The sequence below is a fragment of the Aedes aegypti genome, chromosome 1 (genome assembly GCF_002204515.2).
Source record: "Aedes aegypti strain LVP_AGWG chromosome 1, AaegL5.0 Primary Assembly, whole genome shotgun sequence".
NCBI classification, from domain to species: Eukaryota; Metazoa; Arthropoda; class Insecta; order Diptera; family Culicidae; genus Aedes; species Aedes aegypti.
The window spans coordinates 111,569,162-111,590,737 of NC_035107.1; the positions used below are offsets into that span (position 1 = coordinate 111,569,162).

The 21,576-nt window shown below is 41.9% G+C and overlaps 1 protein-coding gene across 6 annotated transcripts in view; it reads left to right on the forward strand.

The window, feature by feature from the left end:
* LOC5570705 (MAP kinase-activating death domain protein) overlaps positions 1-21,576 on the forward strand; it is a 92,478-nt gene that overhangs the window by 52,565 nt on the left and 18,337 nt on the right. For 2 of the 6 annotated variants that reach the window (XM_021845251.1, XM_021845258.1), the window contains exons 9-18: positions 43-1,330; positions 1,570-1,641; positions 1,783-2,529; positions 2,591-2,791; positions 8,283-8,522; positions 8,830-8,964; positions 9,254-9,763; positions 9,823-10,095; positions 10,156-10,323; positions 19,866-19,874. In XM_021845251.1, coding sequence (XP_021700943.1) covers positions 43-1,330; positions 1,570-1,641; positions 1,783-2,529; positions 2,591-2,791; positions 8,283-8,522; positions 8,830-8,964; positions 9,254-9,763; positions 9,823-10,095; positions 10,156-10,323; positions 19,866-19,874 — 3,643 coding nt within the window. The remainder of the gene's footprint in view (positions 1-42; positions 1,331-1,569; positions 1,642-1,782; positions 2,530-2,590; positions 2,792-8,282; positions 8,523-8,829; positions 8,965-9,253; positions 9,764-9,822; positions 10,096-10,155; positions 10,324-19,865; positions 19,875-21,576) is intronic. The other 4 variants (XR_002500587.1, XM_021845266.1, XM_021845275.1 and 1 more) reach the window with 3 other exon arrangements.

Here is a 21,576-nt window from a genome sequence, read left to right on the forward strand (position 1 = left end):
ATTTCAGTCCTTAATTTAATTCAGCCCACCATCTTCACACAGCTTCCCTCAGCCTTTACAAGTGCCAGGATCAGCAAGCAATAGCCAACGGAGCTCGTTCTCGGGAGCGGCTGGAACACCCCGTCAACCCAGCCCCGTTGGACCACCCCAACCGAATCCCTTCCTGTACGGTACTGACGTGGATTCGGTGGACGTTGCGACCCGGGTCGCAATGGTGCGATTTTTCAACTCGCAAAACACACTCGCAAACTTTACGGAGCACACCAGAACTCTGCGGCTCTATCCGCGGCCAGTTGTGGCGTTCCAGATCAACAGTTTTCTTAGATCTCGACCTAGAGCTTCCGCCTTTCTCAATCGCTTTGCACGAACGCAAGCTGTCGAATGGTTGGCCGAATGGTCACTGACGCCCAATAATGTGGCTTTCTTGAGAGTGCAGACTGGTGTCTTAGACCCGGCTCAAGTTGGCGACAAACCAAAGTGGTACGCACATACACTAACTCCAATCAAGTTCCCAGTGTGGGATAACACTGGTTCGTTGAATGGCGCCCTCAAAGGCATGCAACAGCTCGAAAGCCAGCCTACAGATGAAAGTGGATCAGATTCAGAGAATGCAGAGAGCACCAGTTCGTCGTACTCTTCATTGAGTGATTTCGTTTCTGAAATTGCGTCTTCGGATCTATCTCCAAGTTTACATGATGTCTACGGAAATCAACATCACGTGCACGTTGCTCCTAAAACCTTATCCTCAAATCTCGATCCGAAGCTGGTGTATCGGCCACCGAGTTCACTGCGTTACCCAGAGGGTATGAAACCTCCACAACCGGAAGCAGATGATGCCGATCGACCGGACTCTCCGACATCTACATCGTCAAGCCGATCGGATCTCAGCAGCCCTCCAGATTCGGAATGCGAGTTCAACCCAAAAGCAAGGGCCGAGATGCAAGCGGCTGCTAAAGCAGCTAAAGAGCAGCAGGGCAGTTTTGAAAACGAATCTGATTCCAATTCGACTACTACACCCAAGACTATCGTATCCAAAGAAAGTAGTGGTTCCTTGGATGCGGAGGGGAAGCGCAACCGACTAGGGAAGATACCACCTCCATTGTCGCCGAATCTGGGACGTCAGCAAAGCGGAAGTAATATTCTAGCCAGAACTTCCAGTTCGGGATCAACGGGTTCAAGCGGTCATCCACCATCACTGGGCTCGGCGGGATCCCAGCGTCAGAGCTCCCAAGGATCCCTCTTCGAAGTGCTGACTTCACAGGCTAAGGAGTTGGTGCGTGAAACAACCCGACAGAGCAGTCAAGATGGTTTGCTAGCTCATGTGGACAAGGTAAGGCTATTTGTCTGAACAATAAGGCATGACTGCAGTTTTTCTGTGTCTATTCGATGTGTTTTACATGTCTAATTTCTACCAAAAACACCCCATATTCTTTATCTTTCCCAATTCTTCACAACGTATCTTCTCGATGTGTCTTTTCGGTTATGGTCTTGGTTGATTTTTGTCCAATCCCACCAATGAAACACAAAATCACATCATTCAACAACACCACCACCACACGGCGACGACAGTTCAAAGAACAAGCCAAAGAGTTGAAGGAGCATGCGGAAGAGGAAATCAAAATACTCGCACCATTAGAGCAGGTTTGTACGTTACCGATACACAAGATTTTTAGTTTTAGATAGAACGTTACATAACTAATAGATGTCGTCCTTTGTATGTTATGTAAAATTAGATACATAAATAAGGTCTAAATGCAATATTTCTATGTCCAATTTATTCAGCTAACTCTACAAGCAAAGAAAGCGGCTGAGGAAGCATCCAAGCAGGCGTTGGAAGCATCAAAGCAAGCGGCTGGAGTTAGCAAGAACACCCTTGATGATCTGACCTACGTTGGAAAATCTACATTCGGTGATCTAACGAAGACAGCCAAAGAAGCGGCAGCTAAAAAAGGCTTACTGCATCAAGGCAGTCAACAAAGTTTACAGAATCAGCCGACTGTGTCGCCATCTGGAAGCGCTGTAGCTACTACGAATCAATCGCTGTTCTCATCAATCACCAGTGATTTCAATGGGATTGCTCAATCGACTTCCAGTATGTTTTCGGATTTGTTCGGAAACAAGCCAAGTAAACAAGCAACTCAACAGCAGGCACGAACTGCTGCCGGCAACATTCAGCCTAACCTCAATCAAAAACAGAGTAAAATCAAGGATAAACTGTCGTTCGACCCATTCCCTGGTCGCAAGGGCTTAGTGGAACGTACTCCATTGATCAAGCACTCCGGGCCGAAGCAAACCCAGGAAGAAATCCAGCGAATACAGAATGCCGAGCGATCGTCGAGTAATTCCGAAAATCAAGCATTCCTGAAGGACTTGGTCAACCAGGTACTCGCGGGCGAGGGGGTTGGTTGGCTAAAACTGAACCGTTTGAAGAAACTGATGGAGGATGAATCCTACAGGACGTTGGTGTTGGGGAAATTGAACAAGACTTTGGAACGGAAGATCGGGCCAGACGATCACATAGATGATGTGGTATGTAGTTTTAGGTGCTATCAGAAAATCAAAAAAATTTCAATCGATTGTTTTGTTTCAGTGCATAACCAAACCAGTGTACAAAGGAACGCTTAAATGTTTGTTAGCAATAACACACGGGCTGGAAAATACGGTTTCCAACTTCGGACTCGGAGGAATGGCGTCGGTGTTTCAAATGATGGAAATTGCCCACACGCACTACTGGAGTAAGGATCTGTCGGATAATACGACAGACCTGTCAGCGAGTTTGCTGTCTAGTCGGGTGAGTTAGCTATTTGTTCAGTAAATCGATAATGTGAGTTGAATCGACAGTTAATTTATTATATAACCCATGTGTTATATGTTAGATAGCATCTGAATAGATAACTTTGAATCGACGATTTCACGCATTGTTTGATTCGTGCCCGCGTCTTTCCATCTTCGGCTCTGTCCCATGCTCGCCAAATCGGCACTTGGTCTGTCCACCTTGCTTACAACCCTCCACGCCTTCTTGAACCAACCGGATCCGTGGCGAACACCATCTTTACAGGGTTACTTTCCGGCATTATTGAAATATGCCCTGCCCATCGTAACCTTCCAGAATAATGTACTATCTGGATACTGGGTTCACTGAAGAGTTGCGCGAGTTTATGGTTCTTCTTTGCCGACACAGATTGTTCTCCTGCATGCCGCCAATGCTGATCCAAAGCACCTAGAGTTTGAAAACCTTAAGATCTTGCAAGTGCTGAACATAGTCCACGTTTCATACCTGTAAAGAAACCTTGGTCTTATGAACGTTTTGTATGTGGTATATGTGGAGTACGAGTGAATCTTTTTTGAATGCTGCCTCTTATGGAGTCCGTAATGGGCCTAATATACGCAATCGACACACTTTCTTATTTCACGATTAACGTTATAATCCCCGTCTATCGGCATACCGCTTGCTCTGCAAACCCTGTCCAGCTTGACTCCATATACTAGCATATACTTTGTCCTGGACGCATTCGCTACTAGTCCGACTGTTGCTACTTGACGCTTCAGACTGGTGTACAGGTCCACAACCTTTTCAAATGGTCAGAAGTCAATGTCCATACCATCAGCATAGCAAACAAATTGACTGGATCAGTTGAAAAGCGTTGTTCGGATTTCAGTTATCCGCATATCAACTTCTAGTGAAACATTGAACAGGTACGAATGTCCATTACCTTGCCATAGACTCCGATTAAGAACTTCACACAATTTTGCACGCCATCATCATTGCTCTAGTCTTGTGCGCTTTGGGGCTGTCCATGAACCACGTGGTCATGTTTTGGATTTTGAGCTTACAAATTTCGAAATTAGTATGTACCTTGGTCATTGGCCAGACTCCCCTCCCCCATAGATGACCACTGCATTAATGTACAGATTCTTTCCGAAAAAAAACGGTTCTCTTCCATAATTTTCTGTAGATCTTCTTCTTCTTCTTCTTTTTCCTCTTGGCATCAACGTCCTCACTGGGACAGAGCCTGCTTCTCAGCTTAGTGTTCTTATAAGCACTACCACAGTTATTAACTGAGAGTATTCGTATATCGTGTGGCAGGTACGATGATACTCTATGCCCAGGGAAGTCAAGGAAATTTCCATTACGTAAAGATTCTGGACCGACCGGGAATCGTACCCAGACACCTTCAGCATGGCTTTGCTTTGTAGCCGCGGACTCTAACCACTCGGCTAAGGATGGCCCCTGTAGATCTACGTAGTTGATATTATCATATGGCGCCCTAAAATCAATGAATATTGTTGGGAGCTGGCATTTGCGCCATATTTGAAGAATTTGCCATACAATAGGACCTGGTTCATTATCGATCGGCCTACCTTAGCCTTGACCCGCATGACCTTCACTCCCAGTCCCATTAAGGTGTTCATCGAATATCTGCTGCTTTCAGCTTTCAATCACTTTACTTTCGTCCGTCAAGCTGCTTCCACTCGCAGCCATTGCGAGATGCGTGCAATGCAGCCATTGCAGAGGTTCTCCATCTACCCACACTCCGCTTCCTTCAGGCGACGTTGTTTTTCCCGAGAGAAGCTGATTGACAGCTGCCGTTTCCGTCCATAACGTTCCATGTTCTGTACCTTGCTGCAGTATGACTGCCTACACTCCTCGTTGAACCAAATGTTTTGTCGATTTCATATTACGTATCCAACATTCCTTTCAGCAGCATCATTGTTGGGTACTACCACTGTACTCCATCAGTACTCCAGAGGGGCTCGAAAAAGCTCACCGTCTTCAGGTAATGCAGCCTCGCGTTACTGCTCGTACGCAGATGCTAAATTATGTTGCTTTAGCCACTCCAGGTCATATCTAGGTGGTCGTCGGTACCGAATATTGTTTATGATGGATAGTTTTGAGCGCAGCTACAACCGTCACCTGTCGGTCAGAGTCGATGTTATCATCAGGGTTAACCTGACGTCAATAATGTCGAAGAAGTGCTTATATTGAAGAACACATCGTACACCGATAATTTACAGGCCGTTTGTCGTTCGTCTACAAGTATGGTATCGCTTCTTTGTACGCCTGCTCCCCTAATAGCTCCATCGAGGGCAATGTTGAACGAAGGGTTCGAAAGCACATCTACTTACTTCAATCCATCTGAGGATACGAAGAAGGTCAAAATCTCATACCCAACCCTCACACGTGATTTCGATCCATCTCACGTTGCACGAATCAGTCTAATCAGTTTCGTTGGAAAACCATGTTCTATCATTATCTGCCATAACTCGTTTTTCTGCACTGAATCGTACGCTGCATTGAAAGCAATAAACAGATGATGAGTCTGCAAGTTGATTCCCGGAACTTATCAACGATTTGTCGCAAGGTAAACATTTGATCCATTGTTGATCGGCTCTTACGAAAACCAGCTTGGCATTCGCCGACGAAGGACTCCTCAAGTGGCCTCAATCTGTTGAATATAATACGTGACATTTTTTTGTACTCCAATCTGTGTCCCTTCTTATACAGAGAGCAGATGATGTCTCCTTAATAAAGACAATTCATTCATTCATTCAGAGAGCAGATGAGGCTCTCCAGCTAGCTAGCAGGCAATTCTTCTTCCTCCCATATCCTTAACAGAGTACGGTGCAGTATTTCGTACAGCTGCTCACTAACTTGGTTGAAATGTTCGGCCGGGAGTTCGTTTTTTCCAGCAGCCTTACTGTTCTTCAACACTCTGATTGCCTTTTTAACCTCACTTAGCGTCGGGGGCTCCACAGCATGTTCATCGTTGCTGATGAATAATTTGCTGCTGATGCCATCCCTCTAGCTGCGGTGAAAGTTACTAATCTTACGCCATTGTCATTAGTGACGGAAAGAAGGCTTCCCGTATCAATTATTGTACGGAAAAAGTTCTTTCTTCCGACCTGAGTATTGGCATCCCTGATAACAATTTTCTCGTCATGTTTTGGGCATTCGTTGCAGGTCTTGTCGAGAAAATCATAAAACGCATTCTTCGTGTCGTCGGGTTTATCGTTTGTCGGCACATAGATGTTGATCAGATTATAGTTGAAGAAGCGTGCTGCCTTTGCCTCTTTGCGAGGGAGCGAAAAAAAATGCTAAGCAGAGAGGCAACTACAGCGAGGAAAATGCAGCATAACGCACAACAGAGTAAAATTCCATCAAAAAAGGGTGCTCTCACAACTCACCGAGGACTGTCTTGTTCGGGTGGCATACTCAAGAGTTCTTTTGAAGTGTGAGTAAAGGTGAGCATCGTAACAAGACAAAGAGAGAGAGAGAAAGAGAGTACCTGAAAAAATCCTCACAGTTTTTTGCACTCTCACTCGAATGTGTTGAAAGTTTTAAGTTGATTTCTTTTCTCCTTAGAAAAACGGCGAAATCACTTCATCGCAGAAAAGTTTCTATCAAACCTGATTATCGCTGCCACTATGGTCGATGTTGTATTTGAAAGCGGTATTCGCGATGGATTCCACCGCCCTGAATTCACGTTCTTCAGATCTAGGCCATCTTACTTTTTTAATAGCAGTCACACTCACTCCAACCTTCTGCACAAATGGCTCACTCGTCCGGGTTCATTTTTTACGTGTTGGAATTCTAGGTACCGAGTTTCCAATCATAGTCCTTATTTTGTTGGCAGGTCGGTTGCCGAAAGTATCGAAAGTTATTTCTCCTTTCTCCATTTTTCGTGGAACGTAAGAAATTCGATATGCTACCTTACCAGGGTCACGATGGTGGGGCTGCCACCTCAGGTGTAGCTGATGTGATAAAGCATTTCATACTCAGCCGCTGGATGCCAGAACAGACGCTGTTTGAGCTGCACCTCCTTGGTGGACAGACACTCGAGATCCCACCTCCTTACTCTACAGTCTACATGATGTCAGAAGGACAACAGTGCCCAGGGCTGTACTACCAGCTAAGTACACAACGCTTAGCTGGCGGCCTTTGTCATCGTTTGACCCGTGGAAGCATGAGGTAGGGACTTGTGAGGAAAAAAGCTTGTTGGACGCTCCTTCCTAATTGTCGGCTCACCGTTTCACAGCCCAAATTCTATGACTACCGTCATGCGGGGTGACATTGATCCATAAGGGTGACTTTGGGCCAATATTTTAACAGCAACCTACAGCCAAATAATGAAAACAATGTGCCAAGCTTCAAGAATACGTTACAAATAGTCAATACATGGTGATAGATTATTTTTTTAGCGTTCCTACTAGCCATGAGATGCATCGAAAGAGGCGTCACCCCCTTTGGCCCAATGTCACTCCGCACGGCGGTATATTGGATATTCAGATATTTTATCTCTTGTGTCACTTATATATCAAATCAATGTGAATTTTTGCTGTCTTCATCAAACTTTGCTATTACTAAGCTTCTTACGCTGGCTCGGTTAGTCTCTTTTTGTCGTTATGATCTTTGCCGATGGTTCCGGTCCGTATTCTCTAGCTGAATTTTCGTTGCATGATTTTCTACGGCTGGCTTGCAGGGCCTCACATCAACCCCCTAGATTTCTAGAAAACCATTCTCCCTAAACTCAAGTTCTCAATTTAGTTCAGAATCATTCGATGGCACTCGAACGAGCTGTCCCTGACATATGCAAAAAATGCTGTTGTAAGCCGCTCCTGCTATGGAGAACAAACTTTACAGGCTTGCAGGAGCAAACCGCCTTCCCATATCAGTATATGACCAAAGTTCTTACCGAGGGTGGATAACCGACATTCTCTAAGGTTGCTCATAGTCCCGTTGATACCGCGAGAAGGTAGGAATTGGTCTCCACAAAGCACCAATGATACGCTATGTCCAGCAGGCTTTCGTTTAACAAATGGTGAAGTGAAAATCCGAAGATGGAGCCGCTCTACCATTCTCAATAAACGCAAAATTCTACAAGACACCCAACACATCTCGTGAAGATCTCGCGAATTAAAATTGGCAGGGATGAGAACAAAAGCATCTTGATGACTTACTTACAAAAATAAAAATCTTGAAAAAACGGTGTTGCCATCGAAACTGGTTTGAGCTAGAAGGCTTATGACCAGGCACAATATGGCCTGTAGAGCGTGTGTCTCAGCCGAGAATGGAGAGATGCTACCATGGACCGCGCAAATTTGTGATATATTGTTTGTTTTATCAAGATAATCAAATAAATAGATAAATTGTGAATAACTAATAGTAGTAAAGCAAGGCTATATTTTTATCAATTCACACTCAATTGTCAACAATATGTCGATTCAAATTTCGATATATGATCGGAGTATTATTACTAAAGCAACTTTTTCAATCTCTCCAGTCTGTCAGTCCCATGGGAAGCCGGGAAAATCTCCGTTCGCCTCCAAGCCCTTCCGAGCCGGGTGACTGGAACTCGGTCGTAGGCTCCCGCAAAAATTCCTCCGTGCTGAATGAACCTGTGATATCGCGTCGACCTTCGGAGAATGACAACGAGAATCAATCTACGACCGAGATGTTCAAGGATATGCTAACTCAGAAACGAAACATGCTGCTCAGCAAACTCACATCGTTCGACTCAGAGGTAAGATGAGAATTGATTACCACTATTGACTGTAAAGGCTTTTCTCTCTGAAAAATTTCCTGTGTGCGTTTTCGAGTTTGAGTTGTACAAATCAAAATTAAGCTTAATGTAATCGTTTGTAGCTCCAAACCTTGATGTCCATAAAATGGGCATTCTTCCACTCCCCAAATCATTCTACTCCGTCCTATATTAGTTCGTAACCTCCAAATGTAAATGAGTGTTTTCTTGAATGTCTGTGTTTCTTGCCCCGTATCACAACTGCGCTACCACAACCACCGTCATCCGTTGCAACTGCGCTCCTGAGCAGCCTGGCGGTGGAGTTCACGGATCATCCGGTGCGCTGTCCGTGGCCAGCGATGTGCTACCACAGCAACAAACCGGTGGACCGTTGATACCATCGATCTCTTGTCGATCGACCGTTTCCGATACGGAGTATGAGAAAGTAAGTGCTACCGTTACACTGGCTAGTACATGTATCCTGTCAGTCATTGTAGAGTTCAGAGGAATCGACTTTGGTAGCATACGGACATGTAAATCTGTGTATTAGCGAACATGTCAGTATTTTTTCAGAGTGTTCGTTATAATCGGTAGAAGTTTTTTGCTTGAATCATCTAGTTCTGCAGCATAACATTCGATCGTATGCTTCCTAAACAATCTTCATATTTGATTGATAACTCCGTCAAGATTCGGCTTATACAGTGGTTAACAAAGAATTCTTTCTTTCATTGAAGCATCCAAAGGGATCATCAACTCTCAAAGACGCCAAAAAGATGGCTGGTGGTTTATTCACCGGTAAATCATCGCTCAGTGCGGGCTTCCGCTATACCGGTGGCAGTCTGATTCCGACATCGAACTCGCCTTCTCCGGATGCTCCACGGGTTTACCTTTTCGAGGGGCTACTCGGTAAAGAGCGATCAAATGTATGGGATCAGATGCAATTTTGGGAGGACGCATTCCTAGATGCCGTCAGCCAGGAACGGGACATGATCGGCATGGATCAAGGTCCGGGTGAGATGATGGAGCGGTACAAATCACTCTCGGAGTCGGAACGTAAACGGCTAGAACACGACGAAGATAGGCTTCTGTCCACCATGTTGTACAATCTGACGGCCATATTGGTGATGCTAAACTGCAATAAATTAGAGATCAAACGAAAAATTCGGCGACTGCTAGGGAAAAGTCACATAGGCTTCATCTACGCTCAAGAGGTCAACCTTTTGCTCGATCAGATAAACAACTTGGTAATTCAATACAACATTTCTTAAATTCTACCCTACCTAACATATCCCTTCTTCCACAGCACGGCAACGACATTGATCTCAAACCATTGGGATCACGATTGCTGCACCGACAGAGTTTTACCGTACACCAAGGAGTGGATGCTACCGGGCCATTGCGATTCATGGAAGTTCGGGACGATGGGCTGGTACTGCGATCGGTCAACGGAACGATCGTTGAGCGGTGGTGGTTTGAACGTTTGGTCAATATGACATACTCACCAAAGACGCGCGTTTTGTGTCTCTGGCGCCGCAATGGAGGTCAAACGCAGCTGCACAAGTACTACACGAGGAAGGTTAGTAAAGTGGGTGGGGATCATTAGGATTTGTGGCAAACTTTCACTTTAAAATTTTAGTGCAAAGAACTGTACGTTGCCATCAAGGAAGCGATGGAGCGAGGAGGTTGTACCGGACAGGGCCCTGAATTGGGTGGTGAGTTTCCTGTGCAGGATCTTAATTCTGGCGAGGGAGGACTTATGCAGATTTGTCTAGAAGGTGTTGGGCTTTTGTTTGCAAACAGCAAGGTAAGATTGATGGTTTTGGAATATACTACTTTTTGTCTCGTTTTTGGAACTATCTAAGCTCTTCTTTCTCTTTGTTATTCCAATTATACTTATACTCTCTATTATTGCTACTTATTTCAAATTATACTTGTTTCGTAACATATGAATGGTGATTGTGTCTAAATATCATATCCTTTTTAAATGGAGTGAGCAATACTAGGCTAGCGATAATTATGAGAAATCAAAACTTGAATGACGAAGGGTGCACAACGTGTTTCCTCCGGCACTTCTCACCGCGATTCGGAAGTATCAAGCTGGAAATGTTATTATTTTAATTTGCGATATAAAAAAGTACCACATTCAACTTTGTACGTCCTTCATGCGTCGAATGATTTGCACTAGCAATTGCGAGAAGGTTGCAAAACAAATATGATGGTGAAAATATTTAGATTTAGGCAAATTATTCTCAATTTAAATTTAAGTTTAACTCAGCAAAACATAACATGTTTTTTGTTGAATAAAGGACTGGAAATTGTTGAGAATAATTTTGTATGTGCAACTTGTTTCCGTATGACAGTTTAGTAGCCTTTGTTGAAGCAGGATATTATCAGGACAATCTTTGTAACATTCGAAGACACGGTATTTCAACTTTATAACTAGAATCAGAACCCATTTATCAAGTATAGAGAATAGTTTACTTCTCGATAAATCCATAATCCATAAGGACAATTGTTTTATTCGATTGCGTTTGAAATTCCAGCAGGCTGTTACTAACAGCATGCGAGTCTATGGGAAAAGAATGAAAGTCAAAATATCTAAAAGATCAAATTGAAACAAAGGGACAGAGGCTCAACACATTAAAAAACTGCATATTTCTACTAAGCTATTCGCTCTTGAACGTTTTTTTCTCTTGCGTTTTGACTTTAATGCAATAGATTAGCCTTTGTCTAAATTGGTGAACTGTTTCTTATTCAAACTTTAATAAAATAGTTCCAAAATCAAAGGCCAACAACAATTTTAAATGTAACATGTTACGTTCATTCAACCCGTTTCATTCAAATATAGAAGAAGTTGCACAAAGCATGCATTTAATTTAGATCTGAGCTTTGTGATGGTCAACATGAGCTCTGTGATCATTTTTTCATATATTTTGAAGGGTTCAGTTTTCCTGATCTTGAATCTTGGCCTTTTAGACGATCTTTGATTATTATATTGTCCTACATAGAACTTTTTTTTGTCGAAGGATATAAATCATAACGGCCTATTTTTCTTACCGACAAAAACAGTTATGAAAAGGACTACTTTTCAGTTCTGTTTTGGAAGTTGGAAAATTAATATCTAAGTACTGCTCTGGATTCCTCAATGACTTCAAAGCTTCCGAATCTCCATCCTTTGGACGATCCAAATTCGATTTAAATGAGGGACTCTGAGTGAAAATAGGATCAATTTTTGTAAACTCAATTGGCTAAATGATGATTTTCAGCATATGTTGTCCAACGAGTGCTAAAACAGGGAGTTTTGCAACAAGTAGCATACAACGTATTTTGCTATTGTAAACTATTGTAGGGGAAATGAAACAATTTTCGACCTAGCACTAATTTTCGACCCATTCATATAATTTTGGCCTACTTTGTATGAAAATCCGAAAATTTGCACAGAAATCTTGTGGGTCGGACAAGAATGACCTCGTCAATTAGTTGTTACTTTTTAGATTCTCCTTTTTAATATTGCACACCGTTCCCATGAGTGTCACAAATCTTGTCGCTTCCATCGGTATTATACAGATCTATATTCCCTAATGGAGGACAAAACAGATAAGTTGACACAAACTGTAGCTGATTTTGCTGCCACTTCTAAGAATTCTGGACGATACGATCGCAAATAAGAATTCTCAGTCTGTGACGAATCCGGATCATACATAGAATCAGTTGCTATGCCATGAGGAGATTCGGATATTCAATTGACACCGCCTAATACAGTACTGAAAAGTGCTACTTTTCAGCTTTAGAAGAGTGCTGAAAAGAAGCACTTTTTAGCACTGTTTCCTTTGGTAGGAAAAGTAGGCCGTTGTGCTCTCCATCTTCTCAATGAAAATTTGTTTTCTATCGAAAAAGTATTCGCTCAGAAGCAATCCTGCTTGGGATTTTTCTTGGATTTTGAGGGTGCCTTTGACAACGTGTCTTTCGATGCCATATTTGAAGCCGCACGAAACCATGGGCTACCTACAATGATTACCAATTGGATTCATCAAATGCTCAAAAACCGACATCTCTTCTGAACATTGCGTCAAGCAGCGATTCGAAAATTGAGTGTTTGCGGATGCCCCCAAGGGGGAGTCTTATCACCAATTTTGTGGAATCTCGTAGCAGATACGCTATTGAGGCAACTCAATAATTGCGGTTATCCAACTTATGGATTTCTCGACGACTATCTAGCTTTGATAGTTGGTATGTGCATAAGCACCCTATTCGATCTAATGCAAAGTGCTCTTCAGGTAGTCGAGAGTTGGTGTCGCCAATATGGCCTTTCGGTTAACCCGAATAAAACATCTATTGTTCTTTTTACGGAAAGACGAAAACGCGATGGAATTCGACCTTTACGTCTTTTTGGCACTGAGATTAATGTAACCGATCAGGTAAAGTATGTCGGAGTCGTTCTAGATTCCAAACTTTCATGGACACCTCACATTGATTTCAGAGTCAAAAATGCTTGTTTGGCCTTCGGTCAATGCCGGCGAACCTTTGGTAAAACTTGGGGCCTCAAATCCAAGTATATCAAATGAATTTACACAACAGTTGTTCGACCTATATTGGCATATGGATGTCTTGTGTGGTGACAAAAGGGCGAAGTGAGAACAATTCAATAAAAATTGGGCCATCTCCAAAGGATGTGCTTGATGGCGATGTCTGGTGCGTTCTCCCACAGCAGCGCTCGAGGCCCTTTTCAACGTTGCGCCACTACACATACATCTTAAACAAGAAGCACTTTCTTGCTCTTACCGTTTAGTGGCACTGGATTTACTGGAAAAAATTCTAGTGAATCGTAGATCTACACACACTTCGTTGTTTCCACTTGTGGTGAATTGGGACAAAATTGTCCTTGCTCCAAGTGATCTAACAATTGCTTGTCACTTTCCTTACAGGACATTTACCACACAATTCCCTTCACGGGAAGAGTGGACGTCTGGAAAGAAGTATATCAAACAATATAGTATGTTACACTGATGGCTCCCTTCTTGAAGGTAGAGCTGGTGCAGGTGTATATTCTCGTGAGCTAAAGCTGAACCAGTTTTACTCACTTGGTAGAAACTGCACCGTTTTTCAGACGGAAATATTTGCTTTTATGTGTGGAGTGCAATCAGCACTTCAACAGCGCGTAATGGGTAAAGTCATATACTTCTGTTCAGATAGTCAGGCTGCTATAAAAGCTCTTGCTTCGGCCAACTCAAGATCGAAGCTTTTTATCGCATGTCGAATTCAAATTGAGGAACTGAATTCAGTCAACTCTGTAAAGCTTGTAGCTATTCTTCCATCGCTGGAAATGGTTGGTTGGTTGGTTTGACTTTATTAACGAGATTTTTAGCCCTGGGCTAGTTCATCTCGGGACCAACGGCTTTACTTCCCTTCCGAAGGAAGTCGTCACTATAACTTTTTACGTCATAAGTGACTATGTCGGGGATGGGATTCGATCCCAGGTCCTCGGCGTGAGAGGCGAGTGTTCTAACCACTACACCAGGTCCGTCCCCCGCTGGAAATGGATGAGCTAGCTCGCAATGGAGCATCACATGACTTCATCGGCTCTGAGCCAGCTATTCCAATTTCGAAGTGCTGGGTGAAGCTTCAGATTAATTCTTGGGCGGCAACTCAGCACAAGCAATATTCGAATAGTTTGGAGTCGTGTCGTCAAACAAAATTGTACATTACTGAACCATCTCGAAGGGTGGCGAAGTATCTAACAAATCTGTCAAAGCCGAATAGCTGTCTCTTGGTCAGAGCGTTGACAGGCCACTGCCGACTTAACTATCACATGGCAAATATTCAGCGTGCTGACCAGTTTTTGCGCAAATGCGATTCAAATTACTTGGTAAACACTTATTAAGTGAAACTGAATTCAGAAGCCTGAATCTTCAGGACATTCTGTTATTCTTAACCCGCTGTGGTAATGAGCTATAGGCTCTCTTTACGCTCATGCGTTTTGCAGTGCCCTTTTTAGGGCGCTGTTCGAACCCATTGTGGTATGGAGCTACATGCTCTCAATTCGCTTATGTGATCCTCCCTCCTATTTCCTCCCATCTTTCCCTTCCCTTTCCTCTCCCATCGGGTAGATGATGAAATAGGCTCAAATATGGTGATGGCATAAATCTCCCAACTGGTGGGGAACGTGCCTTTGGAGCCGGCCTTCTGATACCTGATACCTGATACCCTTCCCGCATGAACTGGCGTTGACGCAGTGGTATATACGGTCAACCGTGTGAGCCAGTTGAATGCATCATCGATTCCTTCCCCTTCCCCTCATTGGTCTGCATTCTGACGTGGCAGGCACCATTGTTGCCTAAAAATAGAAGATCACCAGCACTTACACGCTGAGGGTGCCTGTTAATCCCAAGCAGTCATCTGGTTGATTCCTTGTGTAAGTGCAGCTGATCTGGCGATACTGGAGTAGCAAACCCAAGGTCGCAGCTAGAGCTGCTTTCAAAAACGAGATAACGCTGAGTCGCGAGCAAGATAACTCGCAAGTCTGAGTGCTACAAGGAGCTGTGCCGAGCAGCTGACGCCAACTCCTGGGGGACGCTTATCGAGTGGTCATGGCGAAAGTCAAGGGTCCATCAATGCTGGTTGAAACGTGTGCCGAAAAGCTGAGGATATGTCGACCGTATGTCGAAGAAGCAAATGTCGAAGATCGTCAGGTTTCCAATAACGAGGTTGTAGCAGTGGCGAAAAAATTGAAGGTGAAAAAGGGCCCTGGACTGGATGGAATGCCGAATGTGGCACTTAAGGTGGCGATCCTAGCGTACCCGGATATGTTCCGGAAGATGATGCATAAATGCCTAGATGGAGGTTGCTTTCCAGATGTATGGAAGATCCAGGAGCTGGTGCTCCCGGATAAAAACGTACCATTCAGTGAATGGAATAAACCATTAATGTACAATATAACGTATTGGATACAATACAGCGTATTGTAATTGAATGTCGAAGCAACATTATTCTTGTTTGAATATACAATTCAAAAACAATATAATATATTGTAACAGAACACTGTATTGTTTTGTATTGATTTTATACCTTACAATTTTGGTCAAATATCAAATACCTTACAATTTCGCGTAAAACAACTGTTGCTTTTTTCTGTGTAGCTTGTCTGAAAGAAGTAAACAAAACAAGTTCAGAAAGCAAGAAATGTTGGGTGAAAAATATTCAAAAAGTAAAAATAAGAAGAAAGAAGTCACTTGACATTAGCTGTAACGACGAATGCAACCATGATAAATATCTTTACTTCTATAGAAGTTAAATTATTTTACTACTGTTGGCACGAATATCCGGTAAGTTGGGGGTCAATCCATTCAAAATACATATTTTATGATTTATTACGTTAATGCTTTAATGTTATAATACGTTATATTGTTTTTGTATTGTATTTTTTATCCGGGCTGCTACCGAAGTCAGGAAAACCACCCGGTGATCCATCATCATCCAGGCCTATATGCTTGCTGGATACACTGGGCAAACTCTTGGAATGGGTCATCCTAAACAGGGTGACTATATGTAAGGAAAGCATGAATGAATAATCAGAAAGGCAGTTCGGATTCCGGAAGGGAAAGTCGACGGTAGACGCAATTTGGACGGTCCTGAAGAAGGCCGGGGAGGTATCGAAGCAAAAACGAATAGGAAATCGTTACTGAGCCGTAGTTACGATAGATGTAAAGAACGCGATCACTAGCGCCAGTTGGCAGGCCATCGCCACAGCGCTGCATAGAAAGCGAGTTGCTGACTATCTGTGCCAGCTTCTGCAGAGCTATTTCGAGAACCGAATGTTGGTATACGCAACCGACGCCGGCCGAAAGTAGTCAAAAGTAACGGTGGGAGTTCCGCAAGAGCCCGTACTGGATCCGACACTGTCGAATGGGATGTACGACGGGGTCTTATCAATGGAGTTACCTATGGGCGTCGAGATCATCGGCTTTGCTGATGACGTCGTCCTAACAGTAATAGGCGAAACGCTGAAGTAAGTTGAAGTGCTAGCCACGGAGGCAATCGGCACGGTCGAGAACTGTATGAATGGAGTCAAACTGAAGACAGCCCACCAAAAAACGGGAGTTCTACTAGTAAGCAATCGCAAAGTCGTTCAACACGCTGAGATTACCGTCGGGTGACATGTCATAGCATCACAGAGGTCGTTCAGACACCTGGGCGTTTTGATAGACGAACGGCTAACCTTCAACAGCCATGTCGACTATGCATGTGATAAGGTGTCGAACGCTCATGGTCCGAGAAACAATAGGAGGTATCGTCTGGCTAGCATATCATCGTCGATATTGAGATACGGAGTTCCAGCCTGGGGTGAAGCACTGCAAACCAAGCGCAATCGGGACAAGCTCAACAGCACGTTTTGGCTCATGGCCATAACATGTGCATACAGAACAATATCGTCGTAGGCAGTATGTGTGATCACCGGGATGATTCAGATCTGCATCACCCTGGGAGAAGACATCAAGTGTTACCAACGGAGAGGCAATAGAGAGGTGAGAAAATTGGCGGGGATTGGCCAGCGAAGTGGCAGCAAGAATGGGATGCCTCTGAGAAAGGCAGGTGGACCCACAGACTCATCCCGAATGTGTCGACCTGGGTAAACAGGGAGCATGGCGAAGTGAACTTCCCCCTGACACAGTTCCTGTCAGGTCCCGGTTCCTTTAAACAGTATTTGCATCGGTTCGGCCATGCGCTGTCACCGTTCTGTTCCGTATGTAGTAAAAGAGAGAGGAAACGACGGAACATGTTGTTTTCGATTGCCCGAGGTTTGACTTAAAACGATGCGCAATGGCGACTGCTTTTGAACAGAAGAAGTTGCATCTAGTGGAATCTGGGGGGATCCAGGCTACCACAAGTGAGAACTAGTATTTGGGGGTCTCTGGTGATTTTTTTTGCAAAAGTAAGTTTTCCCATACAAACTTTGAACGGCTGGAACTAAAATAAAGTTTCTCCGATCGAGCTGAAATTTTGTACAGTTGTTATGAGACCTAAATGCAATCCAAAAAGTGGACTGGAGCGAGAATCTAAATTTTTAATATAATCGTGTCCTAGGCTATTGGTCATCACCAGCGAGTGACCAGTGAGTTAAATATTCAGCGCAAACGGTTGTCTGGTTCTCTAGATTTGTGCTCTTGAAAATGGCTTATATACATTTTCACTTTAAACAGTGCTCATTTATCTTTTATACAGGCAACACTGCTGCATCTTGAAAGAACGATAGTATTGCTGTGTGCGTTTGAAACGCAAATATCAAATGCGGAAACACCAAATGCGGTAAGATTTTCCACAAGAAATGCGATGTCAAATATAGATTTTTCTTGCTAGGTCGGCGGTGATTTATACAATCGTTGCTAGGTTTTCTTTGATTGTTTTGTGTTACCGCATTTGGAGGACGTTTAGTCACGATTTGCACCTCAAATGCAAACAGCAATACAAACAAATCATGGTTACTATGTTTCACTGCATAATCATGTGATGTCCGCAGAGCCGTTCAATAATTATAGCCAAAGATTTTCAATGAGATAGCTTAATAGCTTTTTCCATAGTAATTTCCGTATGAGAAGGGTTTGGGCAGTCTCAGTTTTAAACCAAATAAATTCAAATTGAGGGATGCCACTCAGAATTCAACGTAAACTCGAATGAGGAATATGCAGCAAAAAAGGATATTTTAAACCACCCTAATACCTATATAAAACTATTTGTTCACTGTTTTATACTGCTCATAAAAGCATAACTGTCACATATGGATTCTCAAACCACCATCTTGTTGGTGTTTCCAGCGAGCTTACTATTCATGAAATAAAGAGTAAGTGCTGTAAACCAACTCGCATGATTCGATACAATCCCACACCTATGGCACCGTCCACAAATTACGTAACGCTCTGAGGGAGGGGGGGTGGTGTAGTAGGCTGAAGCGTTACGACTCATACAAAAATTTAAAAATTTTCATACAAAAAGCGTTACGGTGGGGGGTAGGGGGGCAAAATTTTTCAATTGTAGTGTTACGTAATAAATGGATGCCGCCTATGTGGCTATGAGAAAATAATCCAATATCAAATCACTCAATCTAATACTTTTTTCAAAATTATGAAACATGTCATGATTAAATTTAAAGAAGAAATATTTAAATATTATAATGAAGCGGACAAATATTACACCGGTTTACGGTAGCCGACGAGACCTACAACAAACAGTGGGTCACTCTAAGTTTTAAACATTGGTTTTTATTTTAATTTGTAACACCAGCGTAATAACTATTGTTATAAAATGTGGTTACTTTTCCATTCTTATATGCATGCCTGAACCACCGGGAATCGGTTTTCGTTTATTGTCCCGCTCAATAAACCAAAACATGTAAAAAGTCTCAATGTTATTTTTTCTGTCCTTTTGTATCGTCTGTTTTCAAGCATTTTTCTTAACACTTTGGTTGTTTCTTCACCATTTTACATCTCGATATCTAGATTAGTCGATGTTCAATGAATTGCCAAGACATCGAGAGCAGACAACTATCCATTTGGTTGATATTACAATAAAAATTGATATGCAGCTTTCGGGAAAAAATGAAGCATCGATTTATAAAATATAGCATATTGTTTTGAGTGAGTGGAGGCATTATCATTCGTTTGATTGCCGTCCATTAAGTTTTGTTTCATTTTATTTTCGTGTTTTTTTGTTTGTGTTTGGATTGAGAGTTTGTGTTTTAGGGAAATTAGCCGAACAATGCTCTAAAATGTTGTTTATAATATGAAAGATAAGTTATTTAGTAATTTATTGTAAGACATTCTTACTTGAAACATAACAAGTGTTTTATCATAAAACATCAAAACAAAAATAAATGAAAGCTTTTGAGATGGTCCGTGAGTGTTATTGGTTGTTTTTATTTTGAATTTTGTTACATGTTTTTTTTTACGTTTTGACGTTTTCTTTAAATAAAAAAAACAACTCTAGTATGCTATCTCTTTAATCTATCTTCATTTAGTTTTCTTCACGACTTTTGTTGTATCCAGCCGATGCTACAAGCCAAGCATAGCCTACTCAGTGTCAATGCTAATGCAAAAGTCAAACCGGAAAGAAACTAATCTAGTTTTCATTTTTCTTTTTCTCTTTTTACTCCATATGTTCACTGTCAAACAATCAAACTGAATAAAAACAACCATCCGTTGTCGCAAAACTGAAACCAAAACGTCAAACTTGCGGCCGTTTCAAAATAAATGCGAAATATGAACCCACAATAACAAACGTATGTGCAAACCGATTCGCTTGATCGCTTGATGAAAACCAAAATTTGAAAATTTTGCTAACCTTGCGGATTGAAAGGACTTTGAGGTACAGTTGAAATCAATTTCACTTACTTATTATTAAGTTATAAAAGCTGTAACGTTTTTATTTTCTAAAACTACACCACACATTCACACTAAAATAAAACCCTGTAAACTTGATGCAATTTTAAACGTTAAGAAAATCAATATCTTTAGCGTAATGGTTGTTGCAAAATTTCTATGTATCGAAACTATAAAGCTTTTTAATTTATTGTTTCTGTATTGTTTACACCCACACGAGAAACGTCGTTTCGGTATTGGAACAAGTGAAATGGTTTTCGCCATTTTTTTTGTTTCTTGTTATCATTTCTAGACTCTCATCTGGATCTTCTCCTAGACTTTGTCACGTTTTATGATTTTTTTGCTAGAGCGAATCCGATGGTAAAAAAATTTCAGCTGCAACTCTGTATGATTTTGGTACGATAGTTTCCTTACAAGTGAATAGTAGTTGTTTGTAGTTGACTTTAGCGGTATATTTTCGATCGTTTCAGTAGTTTTTTTGATATTTTGCGTTTGGTTCTGTCTCTTGGTTTTTAGTGATTAAAGCTAGATGTTTGAATTTTGAGTTGATTTTGTACAAAACCAGTGTACGGAAAATGCAAAGTACAGATTTCATTCAACTAAATAGTGTGATTTTTCTTTGTAGTGGTTCAACCTTCACTAAATCCTGTTTGTAAACCCCATTCGACACAATTAGATATGGACAACGAAATGCCTTTTCTGTTTGGAAATTGTGAATCGTAGATATGTACAGATTTCCCCATGGTAGAAAAGCATACTTGCTCTATAGAAAAAAAAACGGTTAGGTAGTGTTCGATGATTTTAATGCTTTCAAGGCATCGCTAAAAAAACTGGAGTATTAAGTTGAATTTGTCTAAACGTAGTCTCTTTCATCTGTCTTCTTGAGCATGATAGATTTCTCTACAATCCATTAGGAACCATTGATAAGCAAGAGATAACTTCCTCTACCCATCGAAACATAATTATAACGACTGCATTTCCAATGTACACCTTTCCACACAATCCTTAATTATTTTCATTAGATACTCCCTCACATTGGTTTAATCTCCTGTTATGGTTTTAAAGATTAGTGTAACGCCACACACTCCACGGTAGAGAATCTTAGTAGTTACAGGAGCAGCACAATCTCAATGTTTAACTTTCCATTGAAACATATAAGAAGGTTACTTATGTAGACAATTTGTTCAGTAACAACTATGGTGAATCAAAATATCTTGCTGAATATAAGCTTTATTCGCAAGTTGAAATGCCTTTTAAATATTTTAGGAAACGTTTCAACCATCAAACGAGTATTTTTTTTCCTTTCCTCAACATTTGACGTTTCACCGAAGCGCCATCTGTGGTTTCGCTTGTAAATCAGTATGCTTCCGGGTGCCTAATACTTTTGTGACACTTGTGGTGCTCATACCATGGTACAATTTTCTTGAAATGAGTTCCATACTAATGATTGTCTTAACTCAAGATTGCCTAGAAATAATTTTTTGGAAACATTTGTGAGGAAGAAAGAAAATACCGAGAGATTTTGAGAAGAAAGAATGCTGGATATACTTAATTTTGCATCCTAAAGTGCACTAATTGAATGATACATGCTCAAAGAAAATCAAACTATGAGCTTCAAAATTTAAATTTGTTCATAAGATGTGTCTACTAAAAGAATTGGTAGCACTGGAATCTGTCGTTAGGGTAAT